The sequence below is a fragment of the Muntiacus reevesi genome, chromosome 4 (assembly GCF_963930625.1).
Source record: "Muntiacus reevesi chromosome 4, mMunRee1.1, whole genome shotgun sequence".
Classification (NCBI taxonomy): domain Eukaryota; kingdom Metazoa; phylum Chordata; class Mammalia; order Artiodactyla; family Cervidae; genus Muntiacus; species Muntiacus reevesi.
In genome coordinates, this window is record NC_089252.1 from 111,472,862 (window position 1) to 111,488,801 (window position 15,940).

General features: G+C 39.8%; 1 protein-coding gene across 1 annotated transcript in view; it reads right to left on the minus strand.

Annotated features, from left to right (window-relative positions):
* The window catches only part of SACM1L (SAC1 like phosphatidylinositide phosphatase), a 68,204-nt gene that overhangs the window by 21,590 nt on the left and 30,674 nt on the right, over positions 1-15,940 (minus strand). The window contains exons 3-7 of the mRNA XM_065933878.1: positions 13,344-13,418; positions 6,848-6,997; positions 5,720-5,779; positions 4,890-4,923; positions 196-297 (exon numbers count right to left, since the gene is read on the minus strand). Coding sequence (XP_065789950.1) covers positions 196-297; positions 4,890-4,923; positions 5,720-5,779; positions 6,848-6,997; positions 13,344-13,418 — 421 coding nt within the window. The remainder of the gene's footprint in view (positions 1-195; positions 298-4,889; positions 4,924-5,719; positions 5,780-6,847; positions 6,998-13,343; positions 13,419-15,940) is intronic.

A 15,940-nucleotide genomic window follows, 5' to 3' on the forward strand; every position in this document is an offset into this window, starting at 1 on the left:
ACAGCAGCTATAGTAAAGCACAGAAGACCTACCTAATTATTATAAGGAAGCAGGAGATAAACATTTAGCAAGGCTATCAAATGATAATGAAAACAAATAAAATACACAAGGTTACATTCATGTCACCAGGAGACAAACACTAATTAGAGACAGATATAACCCAGTACCAAATCGCGCTGACAAAATTCATCTCACCTCTCACATAATAGCGCACACCAGCTCTGAAACAACTCCTCCTCGAGATGAGAATCCAATCAAAGTATTTTCCATTAATAGAACATGAGTGCATGGTAATAACTCAACTACATTAAGAAAAATACAACACGTGGAGAAATCATATGTATTATTTTCAGATGAAATTTGAATCTCTCTACCCTAGTTAGAAAGACTCTGTCTCTAAAAGGAAAAAAGTACAGAGAATATGCAGGTCTTTTTGCTTCTTCATGAGTATTCACAAGCCTTTACTTCTGATTGTGAAGTTCTATCAAGCCAATGACCCTATAATGACATATTCAGTGTGTTTAAGGGGCTCATTAGAGTGTCTCTATTTATGCAATATGATCTCCTTTCCCTGACAGTCTCAACCACCCTGTGAAAGTAAAGAATTACATACTAACCACATCACAAAAAAATCATCTTTGAGTGAAAAACATACACACTTAAAAATAGATTAACCTTCAAATAAGAAACGGAAAAAAGACTAGGCAACTGAAGTTTATGTTAGATATATTACATACATAATTACAAATAACAGTTGGTGAGCATATGAAGATTTATAGGTCAAACTGTAAATTAAAGATTATTCAGAAGCAGATAATTAAAAATTATCTCCCCCTTCCTCATGTGTTTGGCCAAGGTTTTTTATATATATAACATTTTTCTTAATATAGTTTGATTCATCCATTATAAGCATAGTATCATAATAAAATATCTATAAACCTACTTTCAACTTCCAAACAGTATCAAAACCCTGAATCTAACCATCTGCTCCTTGATCCCATCCAACTGTCTACTGGCCCACAAGGCTTGTGGAGACCAGTCTCCCGCCTTTTTAGTGTAATCCCTGATAGCTCAGTTGGTAAAGAATCAGTCTGCAATGCAGGAGACCCCAGTTCGATCCCTGGGTCAGGAAGATCACTAGAGTAGGAATAGGCTACCCACTCCAGTATTCTTGGGCTTCCCTTGTGGCTCAGCTGGTAAAGAATCCACCTGCAATGTGGGAGACCTGGGTTTGATCCCTGGGTTGGGAAGATCCCCTGGAGAAGGGAAAGGCTACCCACTCCAGTATTCTGGCCTGGAGAATTCCATGGGGTTCCAAAGAGTTGGACACAATTAACTGACTTTCCCTTTTTCATAGGCAACCATGACTTAAAAACACACAGCCTGTGTTATAAGAAGGGCACAACACTCTTAATATAACTCCAAGTCCTTGTTTATGCCCCTAGTAAGTACCTAACAGTCATCATTACTGCTTGAAGCCAGCAGTTTGGTCCTCTTTGGTGTCCTATGAAATCTGGAAGGACTGTATCACAAAAGCCTAATTCTGCTGATGCAACTTGCAGCATTCAGAGTCAGCTCTAACAGTGGTGCTGTGGATATTCTGGTATACCAAGGGGAAGGCCTAGTAAATTCACAAGGAAATGCTAAATAATTTTCAAAACAGTGGTACCGAATGGCACTAGAAATATGAATTTTTTTTTAGCAATATGAATTTCTAATGATTCATCCTTCTCCATCACCTGGTATCATCAGACTTAATGACTCATCTTGAGCTCCCAGTTCACAATTCTTTAAAAGCACAGTGCTAGAGAAGACTTCAAAGCAGTTATTTATGCATTCATTGGCTCAAGTTATCTCTTTGGAGCAGGGCACAAAGATGAGTCAGACAGGAGCCTGCCCTGAGAGAACTGAGTAAAGCATGGAATATGTCTGTTTTATGAATCATTTTCTTCTGATTACAAGATGACTATACTTCCAGAAAGCATGGAAGAACAAGAGAAAAATAAAGTCATGCAGAAGTCCATCATCATAACACAAATTTTAAAATGCCAATGTGTTCACTTCTAATCTTGTATCAATTAGTGACTCCCAGGGCCATGCACTCCCACATGGGATACACATTTCACATGCTGTCCTCAACTTCTGACTACTGCTCACAGCTAATGGCACTGCTTCCAATTTCAGTGAGAAAGTAACGGCCACCCACATGCTCCCGCCACACCTGCGTACCCACCGGCCTCACGCCCGCACGGCTGCGCCCTTTCTACCACGGCGGCTGAGCTGGACAGTCCAGCGGGGGAGCTGTCCTTGCCGGGCCTGGGACCTGTGCACCCCCTCACACTCAAGGACACTGCGCCAGCACGGGACTGTGCTCCCACCGTCTCCAAAACCTGTCTTCCTGGGATGTGGTGAGAACCTCCACGTGGGGAGGGAAGTGAGGGGAGCAGGAGCATAACCTCCCTCTGTAATGGTCCTCTTTAACCGACCAGCAGCACATCAGCTGATGGACCCTCTGCTTTGGGACACAGCTCTCACTTGGCTGATTCTCCTCCCACTCAGCGGCCTTTGCTGGTTGGTCTTCCCAACTTTGAATCTTAGAGCCACTCTGTGTGACTCGTCCTTTGCCTCACTCACTCTGACGCCCCGCTTCAAAGGCCCTCTGTCCTCACTGGGGCCAAGAATCCACGGCTCTAGCACTGACGATCTAGAATCCCCTGCAGGCTGTCTCCTCTCCTCCTCCACACCTTTTTCTTCTCTACGTACTGTTCTCCCTTTGATGCTCTCATCCCATAGCTTTGAATGCCATCTGTACCCTGAGGACTCACAAATATATGTTTCCAATGTATACTTCCCTCCTAAACTCCACTTTCATTAATCCATGTTTTCCTGCCATCTCTACTTCGATATTCAGGGGCATTTCAAGCTTAACATGTCCAAATAAAGGCCCGGATACTGCAGCCTCCCTCCCAAATCAGCTCTTCCCCACCTCAGTGCATGGCTTCCTTCCATTTACTCTGGCTGAAATCCTTAAGATGCATACTAAACCCTCTGTCCTTCCCTGTGTACCACAATTTGTCAGAAACTCCTTTTAGTTCTACCTTCAAAACACATCTGGAGCGCGACCACTGTTGATCACCATCACCTTCCATCCAGATTACGACAACAGCTCCTAAACCCCCTTGGATCCCCGCCCCGCTCCCCTTTGGCTTATTCGCTCCCCCAGGGTCTGAGTGCCCCTGTCCGACCATGCGGATTCTCTCCGCAGACCCTGAGCGTTCCCCCTGACAGTTCAGGACCCAGCTGCTGAGGGCCGGCAGGGCGCGGGCCCAGCTGCGACTCTGAGCCCAGCTCCCACCTGCCCCGTCCTCTCTGCCCCAGGAATGCTCCCGCCGTGGGCCCTCTGTTCTTGTTGGTCTCTAAGTACACGGAACATCTGACGACAGCTCTAGTCAAAAGGCAACACTAGACAGAGAACAATGCAGGGCTTCCCTGGTGGCTCAGTGGTGAAGAAACGCCCTGCCAACGCGGGAGACACAGGTCTGATCCCTGGTCTGGCAGGATCCCCCAAGCAGCGCAGTAACTAGGCCCGTGCTCCAGAGCCGCGGCTATCGAGGCCCGCGCACCCCGGCCTGTGCTCAGCAAGAGGCCGCTGCAATGAGGGGCCCGCGCACTGCAGCCAAGGGCAGCCCCACGTGCTGCAACTACAGAAAGGCCTGCACACAGCAATGAAGACCGCCACAGCCAAAAACGGCTGCATTTAAACACTGTTTAAAAGCCAACGTTGAGCTTCAGATTTAAGGCTAAATGGATAATCCGTTTCTGTAGTCTCATTTACCATTATTTGCCCATTCACAATCTCATTTTGGAATTAAAAAACACACACACAAGCAAGTGGCCCAAATCCTTAAAGTGCTACCTAAATAGAACATTCGCTATTATTTTACCCTTAGGAGAACTTAGGAAAGCTTCAGGGAAAAAGCAAAACAAAACCAGAAAAAACGAGAGCTTTTATCCTGACATTTTCTGCTTTCTATTCCCTCACAACTGTAGAAAATCTTTCCTGCATTACTATTTTCTGCTTTTACGTATAATAAGCATGATAATTTAAGGAAATCATATTAACATAATGAACAAATAAATCACAGACTGCTGTGTCAGCTCCCAAGCTTCTTTGGGGGTGCTTGAGAGAGAGAGATCCCCTCAGTTTCTGCAGGCAGAGTCCCGATCTCGGGCGCTCACCAGCACACTGTGTGGACCCTGTAACAGCCAGCTCAGTCTGCTCCCTTATTTTTATTAACATGATGATGTCTCTGATGAAGACGTTTTTAAAATGAACTTACAATTAGATAACCATTACTCATTCTGCACTAGTACCGTACCTGCCCCACAAGCATCACTCTTCGTAATAACATCTATGTTTCATTTTTTCTGGGGCTATTTCAAATGACAAATATAATTTTCAATTGTAATTCTCCTCTCCAAGTTGCTGGTCACCCTAGTTCCCGAGTCTAACTTTCTTTATTACTAAGAAAATGTTCACTAGTCAGGCTAAAATTACTCTTGCTTATTGATACAAAGTCTAAAAAGTCAAAACACAGTGGATATATTTCTTCTTTTAACCCAGGAGCCCCAGAATTCTGGGAGAGAGAGAACATAATTCAGTCAAAAGAGGTCATTCTATTTAAAAAAAAAAAGAGGTCATTTACAACCAATTTACAACCAGTATTCTCAGATTTTATGTTAATAGGTTTGATTTTATTATCAAAAGCAATATCTACTAATTCTAAAATACCCTCCTCAAGTAATAGTTGAGACTGTCTTTAAATCTGCCTTATAATAATATTTAAATAAAGACTGCCAGAAAACTAAAGAGTAATATGTAAGGATACAGCCATGTAATACCGGAAGGGCAAACCGATGGACCTGCAATGAAGATAATGTTTAGGAATAAATATAATTTGATAATAATAAAAAGAAGCACTATATAAAAAAATATATATTTTCTAATGTAACATTGCCTTTTCAATTTAAAAAATTTAAGTATTTGCTGGAATCATTTGAGTTTGAACATTCATAGATTCTGGAACACTAACAAGACCACATGAAGGGTCAGAATGTTTATCTCTGTTAGTTTTAGCCTACAACAACTGCACTCCTCCACGCAGTTCAATCTACTTTCCCCAAAAAAGCAAAGCAAATGTCAAGAAATGCAGCCATCAGGAAAATCTATTTACCTAGATTCCATGCATTAGTCTTCTGAAGTGGGTCTCTGTGTTTCTACCTCATTTGTATAGACTGGTAGAGAGGAAGGTGACATCTATGCACGTCTACCCTGGGTGACTGAAGGGAGTCAGGGTCCCTTACAGACACAAATGCAGAGCTTTCCACTTGCCTGGGGAATTAGCTATAGCCCAATTTCTACATTATTCATTTTCCAAGACCTATCCTCTCTCTCTTCCTTACAGAAAGCAATGTTATTTTTACTCAGGTATTTTTTCCTGTATTTAAGGCTTCCATAGAAGATCAGAGTAAAATAACTAGGCTTCTTCAACCTAGAATGATGTGAGAGGGTGGATCTAATTGAAGTCCACAAGTTTCTAAACAGTTAAATTAAGTTTCTTTACCAAAATCTTTGGTGACTAACTAGCCATTATGTAACATATATTCAATTACAACTTGGACAGTGACAAATAAGCTGGTTTTATTTAGTGTACATTACCTCTGGCTGAGCAGAAAGTTCTCGGAGAAGATGACCATTCCATACAAACCGTTGATCTGCCTAAGAGAGAAGTTTTAAAATTAATGTGGACTCAGTCGTGTCCAATTCTTTGCAACCTCATGGACTGCAGCATGTCTCTGTCCTCCTGCAGACTCCTCTGTCCTCCACTATCTCCTGGAATTTGCTCAAATTTACGTCTATTGAGTCAGTGATGCTATCTAACCATCTCATCCTTTGTTGCCTCCTTCTCCTTACATCTAAGCCTACATATAATTTTACGAGTAGACTATTATAGGCTTCAGTAAGTCAGTCAACTAAAATATTGATTTAGGCTGAACTATATAAAATTATCACTTTTATGGATCAAAAATGGTCACTTAGTGGCAATTTCATATGGTCCAAGCTAAGAGATAACTGACGCAACTTTATAAATGCTATCTGCCCACTAAACATATCTATTTTTGTTAACAAGAAAATATCAAGGCAGCAATTATCTAGGTTCCTGAACAGCAGAAATTTCATGTTAAGATCATCTGGGATCGGGATGGGGAATACGTGTGACTCTATGGCTGATTCGTGTCAATGTATGACAAAATCCACTGAAATGTTGTGAAGTAATTAGCCTCCAACTAATAAAAAAGTAGTTTTAAAGATATGTTTAATTTTTTAAAAAAGGCGGGGGAGGGGGAATCACACACAAAAAAACCCACACTAAACAAAAGCATATTTTCCAAGTTAATAAGTTGTTATTTTCTTCTTGTAAAAGCTACAGAAAGAAGTTCACCTCTTAGAACATTACTTTTACAAGCACAATGGTGTTGCTAATATTCTGTTATACCACAGACCACTGAGAGCTAGGAAATGACCAACATGCGTGTTCAAGCTAGATTTCTGAAAACGCACAAATGCAGTTCTTGATCCTGTCATTAAACATACTGTGTTTGGGATCTTGAATTTGGAAGTGTGATGTCTACTTGAAACATGGTATGTTTTCAAAGCTCCATACATGATCCTGATACAGCCAGGACTGAGAAAAATCAATATATATTTTATGGATGAAATAGAGGCATGCGCCTAAAAATTAAAAAATAGATTAAAAATTTTTTTAAAATAGAAGATTAAGCTTACCCTTTCCAAGAGACTCATTTCCTGGAATTCTGGACTAGTGTTGGAGAGCCGCTGCAAAGTATGGGTCAAATCATATGTCGTTGAAAAGTAAAACCCATCCATACTCAAGACATGGTTCATCATTGCAAGGAAAGTTTTATTATCCTGTAACTGCAAACAAAGGAGAGAACACAGTCTATCTTATCCTTGAAAAGGCATCAGCGTGATCAGAGAGTCAAAGTAAAAACCTCTAAGTCAAGCCCTGTTAAATGACTGCACAAGGGGGATGCTCGCCACTTCCCTAGGACCTGGGACAGTTCCTGACACATGGACAATTTTCAAGGGCACAGGGCATTACAGTAACTGGTAGGCAGACCTCCTTCTCATTAGCATCCTTCACAATTTTTACTCTAAAGGGCTGAAGAGGTAGTTTAATAAAACACTACCACCTTAAGTTATGACCTACTGAGTCTCAGATACTTTACAGATTCTCTGTCATGTTCCCAGAAACTCCTTGCTAGGTTAGCACAATTATCCTCATTTGACAGAAGAAAATAATCCATGTGGGGCCCAGTAACACAAAGGGTCAATGACAAGAGAATAAGTCCATCCTCATTCCTAAGAAACTTTACTGGTTTGCGCTAGTTGGGAAGTCAAACGGAATTCTTTAAAAAAAAAAAAAAAAAGCAAAAATGGAAAAGTCCAGGAGAGAAAGCAGTGGTCAAGGCGGTAACGAAGGAAGACCTTGAGCTCACCTCCTCCCACAGGCACCAAAATTACAACTATTCACAGGGCAACTGTCTTTGAAAGCAACCTGAAGACTGGTAGGGCATATTTCACAGCTAAAGATATAAAGAAGAAACCATGAGATGGGTAAGAGGGGTGAAGACCTGGTATTGTCAAGACTCACACCCTCAGGTAGGTGATTCACAAATGGGAGGATTATCACAGCTGCCGAGGTTTTTCCCAGTGAGCGAGGGGTCTGAGCCCTAGGTCAGCTCCTAAGGTCAACGATCTTATACCAGCAAGACAAGCTCCCAGAAATGTTTGGATCTGAAGGCCAGAGGGCCAGCAGGGTTTGTGTACAGAGCAGGACAACTGCGGGAAACAGAGACTCTTCTCCTAAAAGGCCCATAAAGATCTCACACGCTCCAAGTCCTAGCTTGGAGGCATCTGAAAGGAGCCAGGGTCAGACCCACTGAGTGATCTTGGCAAGTCTCCTGGAGAGGCAGAAGGCAGCTGGGACTGCACTGTGGATGGAGAGGCTGGCAGCAGCCACTTTAGGGAGTTCGTTCTGCCAGAAGGACAGTGGTGCCAGCAGGGCCATTCTGGAATCCTCCTCAACGCCTGTTAGTGTGGGGGCTTATGTGCCCACAGCTGGCTGGCAACAGTGCCGGGACACCCCAGGGCAGACGACAGAAAAGGACAATGAAGCGAAGGCCTGGTTCTTTGAGAAGGTAAACAAAACTGATAAATCAGGGGAAAAAAGAGGACCTAACTAAATAAAATCAGAAAATGAAATGAAAGAGGACAAATTGCAACAGACTCCACAGAAACACAAAGGACAGAAGAGATTGTTACAAACAACTATATGCCAGCAAAACACATCGGAGGAGATGGATACATTTCTAGAAACAACCTCCCAAGACTGAATCAGGGAGAGATAGAAAATATGAACAGATTTATTACCAGTAATGAAACTGAATCAGTAATTTAAAAACTACCAAAATCCAGGATCAGACAACTTCACCAGTGAATTATACCAAAGAGTTAATGCCTCTCCTAAACTATTTCAAAAAACTGAGAGGAAGGAATGCTTCCAAACTCATCCCATAAGGCCTGTATCGCCCTGATACCCACATCAGATAAAGTTATCTCACACACACACAATCATAGGCCAGTATCACTGATGAAAACAAACGCAAAATCCTCAACAAAATATTAGCAAGCCAAATTCAACAATACATTAAAAAGATCATATGCCATGATCAAGTGGTACTGAGCCCAGGGATGGGAAGACAGTTCAATATCCACCAATCAAACAATACACTACATTAACTGAAGAATAAAAATCATATGATCAACAGATGCAGAAAAAGCATCTTACAAAATCTATTATCCATTTATGATAAAACCTCTCAACAAAGCATGTGTGCTGTGCTTAGTTGCTCAGTCGTGTCTGACTCTTTGCGACCCCGTGGACTGTAGCCCGCCAGGCTCCTCTCTCTATGGGATTCTCCAGGCAAGAATACTGGAGTGGGTTGCCATGCCCTCCTCCAGGGAATCTTCCCAACCCAGAGATAAAACTCAGGTGTCCTGCACTGCAGGCGGATTCTTTACCATCTGAGCCACCAAGGAAGCCCATGAATACTGGAGTGGGTAGCCTACCCCTTCTCCAGAGGATCTTCCCAACCCAGGAACCAAATCAGGGTCTCCGGCATTGTAGGAAGATTCTGTACCAGCTGAACTGCCAGGGAAGCCCATAAAGGGAGCATACCTTATTAATAAAGACCATATATGATAAACCTATAGCCAGTATCAAGTTTAACAGGGAAAATCTGAAAGCATTTCTTCTAAGATAAGGAACAAGACAAGGATGCCTATTCTTACCACGTTTACTCAACACATTAGATGTCCTAGCCAACTTGGTAGACATAAGTTTGAGTAAGCTCCAGGAGTTGGTGATGTTCATGGTAGCCTGACGTGCTGCAGCCCATGGGGTTGCAAAGAGTTGGACACGACTGAGAGACTGAACTGAACTGAGCTATAGCAATTAGATGAAAGAAATCAAAGGAATTTAAACTGAAAAGGAAGAAGTAAAATTGTTACTGCTTGCAAATGAAATGATACCATGCACAGAAAATCCTAAAGTAAAGATGCCACCAAAAAAACTAGTAAAATGTTGGGATATAAAATTAATATATTGAAGTCTGTTGCATTTCAATACAGTAACAATGAACTAACTGGGAAGAGAAATTAAGGAGAAAATTCCATGTACATCTGTATGAAAAGAATAAAATATCCAGGAAAAAAAATCTAACCAAGGTGGGAAGAAGACCTGTCACTGGAAAACTATAAGATAATGATGAAAGAAATTAAAAATGACACCGACTCACAGAGAACAAACTGATGGTTACCAGTGAGGAGGGTAAGTAAGAAGGATGAGGGAAGTAGGTAAGGGAGACTAAGGGATACAAACTTCCAGTTATAAGTCACGGGGATAAAATGTTCAGTTTAGAGAGGACAGTCGATGATACTGTAGTAACCTTGTATGGTGACAGATGGTAAGGAGATTTATTGTGGTGATCATTTTATAATGCATAAAAATACTGAATTACCATGTTGTACACTTGAAACTAATATTGTAAATCAATTATACTTCAATAGGAAAGAAAGGAAGATTCAGTAAAAGTAATATTTCTACTTATTTTCTGATAATCATTTTAGCTGGCTTTCACAATGAGTGCTAGGACTGACATTAGTTATTCTTGTTTTAAAAATTAATTTTTAATGTCTGTAATATTTAATGTTTAACAAATGATTAACATTTAATCTACATATTACAGATCTACATACTACAAAATTTTTATTTTGGCCTCAACACTGTTTTGAAAAGTGAAAGATACAAATAAGCAATTAGTTACACAGTCTGACAACAAACTAGAGCAATCAAGAAGAAATGTTCAATATTACTGGGCCATTAAATATAAACATTTTTATTGCCTTAAATTATTATGTCTCAGAGGATGAATATATTAATATATTGACTGATATACAAATAATAGAAAAAAGAAATTTTAAGTTTAAAGTATAAAAGCCATATTCTACAGCTTTGTTATTGCTGTTTTAAGTTGCTGTTGTGTTCGACTCTTTTGCAACCCCATGGACTGTAGCCCGCCAGGCTCCTCTGTCCGTGGGATTTCCCAGGCAAGTATACTGGAGTGGGCCGCCACTTCCTTCTCCACGGGGTCTTCCTGACCGAGGGATTGAACCCCCATCTCCCGCGTTGGTAGGCGGATTCTTTACCACTGAGCCAACAGAGAAGCCCATTCCACAGCTTTACTTAGTCAATAAGACAACAGCGTTAGGGCTAACTTTTTTTCATGTTTATTATAGGTAAGATACATGTTTCAAAATAGCTTTCTTTTAAAAAACAAACTTCTTGTAATTCTGGGAATAAAAATACAATGTAAAAATTTTACAAAGCAAATACCATAAAGTACATTTAAAAAACAAATACTCAATAGATATAAATCTCAAACATAATGTTGATTTAAGGTAATTTTCAAAAAATAGAAGCGTTAATGCCATTCAACTAAGTTTTTAAAAATACTTCAAGCAAAAATAGCTTTGTTTGAATACGAATACAGGCGGTCTTGTCTTTGCACAATAGGGTTGGACCATGCAAATGACCGAGCTATCCTTCTCAATAATCTTAAGCTATATTAATAATCAATAGGAAAAATTATAACTGTTGCATAACAGATTTTTAAAAAATCAAAACATTAAAATACTCTCCTACTGTAAGTTATAAACGGAACAATGAAAACATAGTAAAATTAATATTATTTAGTATACTATAATTTAAAACATCGAGTATTTAAAATATTTTATTTCTTGGCAAAACTGTATCAGGAGTAGCCTGAACGGTGCCTGTGCTGCTCCTACCATGTGACTTATGATGCCATCTTTTCTGCACCCTGGTGGACCATCACACACCTAAGCCTGAACCAGTTTCTAACTCTTAAATATGAACTTAAATCTATGTGTTGAGTACATGGGCATTTTCAGTTTGTCCTTTTCTCTTTTATGAAATTTCGTATTTTAAGAATTGAGTCAGTTAAAAATAAAGAACCACCCAAGAGCAATAAAATATATGAAGGGAGATATATCTCTCTGGTCAGGGAACTAGATCCCACATGCCACAACTAGGAGTCTGCAAGTCACAACTAAAGATCCCTCATGCTGCAACTAAGATAGGGTGCAGCCAGATAAACACATTTTTTTTAAACTTCACCGAACTGTCTGTGTTCCACCTCCTTTCCCCACCCACGCCACGGGACTTCTTCAGGTTCTGCAATTAGTAAGTGTCTCCAGTTCTTACCTGAATATCAGTTAAGTGCAACATCGTCTTCTTATAAGAAAGGACATCAAAATCTGTTGCTTTCCAGATTACATGATTGAAAAATTCACCTATTTTTTTCTTTTTGGTAATGACAATTAGATAATTACCTGCAAAAAGCAAATCCAAACTTAGGTAAATAGAAACAAGACAACGAGAAAGCCAAAAGTAGCAGTCCTTTGAACTCTAGAGGCAGGAGTTGTGTTAAATAAAGGACGAGTACATTTTTAAGGCAATCTTATAATTTATGAATAGAGAGATGAGCATATTATTTAAAAATATTTTTTTGAAAGGTCAAATTTTTTCTCAAAAAGTTAAAAGCAAAAGCTTTTGGTAACCAGAGTAGTGACCCTAGCAGATGGAAAATAAGAGACAGAAAACACTTCTCTCTCCCTGCCCACCCCCCACACATTATGCCCGAAGCATCCATGCCTCTGCTTACGCGTTTCCCAATGTGTAGCTTAAAGCACCACAGGTCATGAGATTTGGCCAGTGCAGGACAGTGTCCCGTCTACACGCCCCATGTCGTCCGGTTATTCTAAACGGTAGAGAGCTGGCTGGGCAGTGTAACTAACTGGTTACTGTGACACTCCAAAGATGAGTGGTCAGGAGGAAGCAGCCATCACAGCACCATGTGTATACCACACCAACCCTGATCTTGGCCACCTCCGCTTCCTCCCCAAATAAGCCAGGGAAAGCCTTTACCACTAGATTTGTTCCTCAGATCCGTTTGGGGCTCTAACCACAGGGCCCTCTCTGGAAGCTTTCCTAGGTACACCTCTCTCCCAGAACTTGTCACACTGTACTGTGGTAACTTACCGTTTAACGCCTCTCTCACTTGACTGTAAACTGCAGGACAAAAGGGACCTCCCTCTTTTATAAATATAACAGCATTCAGCATTTTATAAATATAACAGCATTCAGGTATATTCGGCATACAACTGTATGCCTGAAACAACAGGAACTTTGTAAAAGTAGGAAATAAAATTTAAACTGGAAAAATCACTCTTCTAATGCCTAGAACCAGGTAACATTCTCTAACATGCTCTATGTCATAATCAACCCCAGTAAGCAGCTAGAGGTATAGCATATTCTGGTTCATCAATGCATTAAAATTTTTGTGTAAACACTCAGAATTTATGAAAAATCCCTAGCAGACTAGAGATTTCAACTCTAGTTGAATAAAACCAAAATCAAAACTTAAAAAAAAAAGGGAACCTCAGGCTTATAAATTTAACAACTTGCTGCTAGGGGAATATTACTTTTAGAAATTAAGGACAAATACCTAAACTACAGATTCAAAGCTTCAAGAAAGATATAAAGTGTGCCGTCATCTTTATACTCTCGTAGGGTCAATTTCATTACCTTTTCCCCCACTTTAGCTCATTTTCTTACCTGCCACCAGATGGATTGTGCCCAGTATACCAAATATTGGTCTTGTGACTGCTGAAGGAGGAATATCTTTCTTGACTTTAAAGAAAAAAATAAAGGAAAAAAGAAAACTCATTGAGAGAAAGCTCAGCAACAGAAAGAGAAATTTAGTTTCATTTCAACGGTTACTTCAACTAAATCAATATGCACGCTTTGTTCTAAGAAAGCTACAGTCCTTCATTAGTGCTAGACCTCCCATTTTGGCAGAATATAAAATAAAGATGTCCATGTTACAACACAAAGGTCTCTGCCTGGTCTAGAATATGGTGCCAAAAGTAACATGCCTCAGCAACTTCACTACGTAAATTAAGGATTATTTCCTCGGCAACTTTCAACCAAATTTATTCAGCCTCTTGTCAGAAACCAAATCTATTCCTTTAAGAGAATCAGAAAGTAAATGGAGGTTGAGATGAGATGTTAATTTCAACATGCAACAAATGGAATGTAAAATTCCAGTATTCCTGTATAAGAATGTGGGAAGTGGAGGCAAAGATCCAAGAGGGGAAGGAGGCAGGACAAGCCTCCTCTTGGTGCCTAAGAGCTGATATAAGCATCCAGGGAGGCAGTATCATTGGCTGTGATTTATCAGTAATGCCCTCATTAATGAAGAGTACTTTAGATAACAAGGTTCATTTCACAACTGTTAAACTTTAAGCCAATGTGCTACACAAAACATATTTTGTAGAATTCTACTTTAGGGAATAATGGCAAAAAGGAGGGAAAGTAGGGTCTCCCAGGCAATACTCCCAGAGTATTTTGCTAACTCTGCTTGCTCTGAGTCACAATGTACAGTGGGAGATTAAAGGCTCTAAGAAGGCCTACAGTAAAAGAAAGCTATTCCAAGGTTTAATTCAAAGTTTTCCAAATTTACATGGCTATAAATTGCTTCTTTCAGTCACATTTTAATTATCATCCATTTTGAAACACTGCTCTCTTGTTTCTTAACGGCAGTCCTGTAATTCTAAAATTTACTTTTCTCTCAATAATTCAATTTACTTAGTAATGCTATGCCAAAAATAACTGCCATGAAAAATGGGAATACCAGTGCAATAAAAAGCTCAGAGAAAACTCTGAACATATTGAGATAACTGATAAACTTAAATGTACTACTGACAGAGCTGTGAGTTACAATAACTAGAGTGTAACAGCAATGGAAGTGAAAGTGTCAGTCACTCAGTCATGTCTGACTCTCTGCGACCCCATGGACTATAGCCCACGCTCCTCTGTTCCTGGAATTCTCCATGCAAGAGCACTAGAGTGGGCAGTCATTCCCTTCTACAGGGGAATCTTCCTGACCTAAGGATTGAACCTAGGTCTCCTGCATGGCAGGCGGATGCTTTAGCATCTGAGCCACCGGGGGTGATAATTCCTAGGACTATGATAATTTTTCATGGGAGAAAAAAAAAAAAATCTCCTCTTTCTATGGCAATGGTCTGCATTCCCAGTGGTAAAACGTAACTGGCAGAGAAACTGGGATCGACAGGCTCTCATCATCACTGGCTTAAGGTCAAAGCATCTCTTCATGTGTCTACCGATGACTACTATCATTTTTACATCCACACTACTCAAGACCTTTAGCTTTGTCCACTCAAATGGGTCGGCAATCTCTACTTACAAATAAAATGTCACTGACAGGTCAAGAGAGTAATTGAAAATACATCTACACTAAAGCTTTTATAAGACACTAGGTTGTATCAACGAGGTATAAAGAAGTATGGGGACTAAAGTTTAGAAGGAAACTAACAGTGGATAAAACCAGTCAGCCGTTCTGAGAGAGCAGCCAGTAAGCAAGTCATAGGGAACGCCACATTACCAGACTAAACAGCTGTCGCTCCATCAGGTCAAACGAAAAGTTACACACAGGACTTAACGAGAACGCACAGATAACCAAGGAAACAGACCTACAGTCCTGCCTTTCTTACACTTTAGTATCCTATGCAAAACATCTGCATGTTTCACTTTATCCATTCGAAGGATAGTCACTATTTACTGAATGCCTACTCTATGCTCAGCCAAATACTGTGCTTCAGAAAAAAATAATAAAGAATTCTGTCTAGAGGTGAGTTTTTAAATAAGTGAAATATGACTTTCTAAATGTGATTCTCACATGGTACATTGATTTGTCATCAAAATTATTTCACATTAATCTAGTCAGAAATCAGTGTTCCACACAATTGAACAAGTTGTTTTTCACACCCCAGAGAAGCAAAACCAAAATATAGATAGATTAGATAAAGCTTAGGAAAACCATTCTGCCTAAAACACAAATTTTAGTGATGTATATATAATTTTTCATTTATTAAATTATCCTCATACCCATCCCCTTCTGTCCCGAAAAAGAAAAAAAAAAAAAAAAAAAAAAAAAAAAAAATTATCCTCATAGTCATGAATATTTTAAAAAACAAAGCAGTTGTTAAAATTCAGCACACTTTATGCTAAAACAACTTTCTCACACTCTAATACTTTAAATTTTATAGTTAGAGAGGAACATTAACATATCAACAAATTCAATCCTGTTATAGTGCCATTAAGAGAACAAATGAAGAAATAACTTAAGTTTT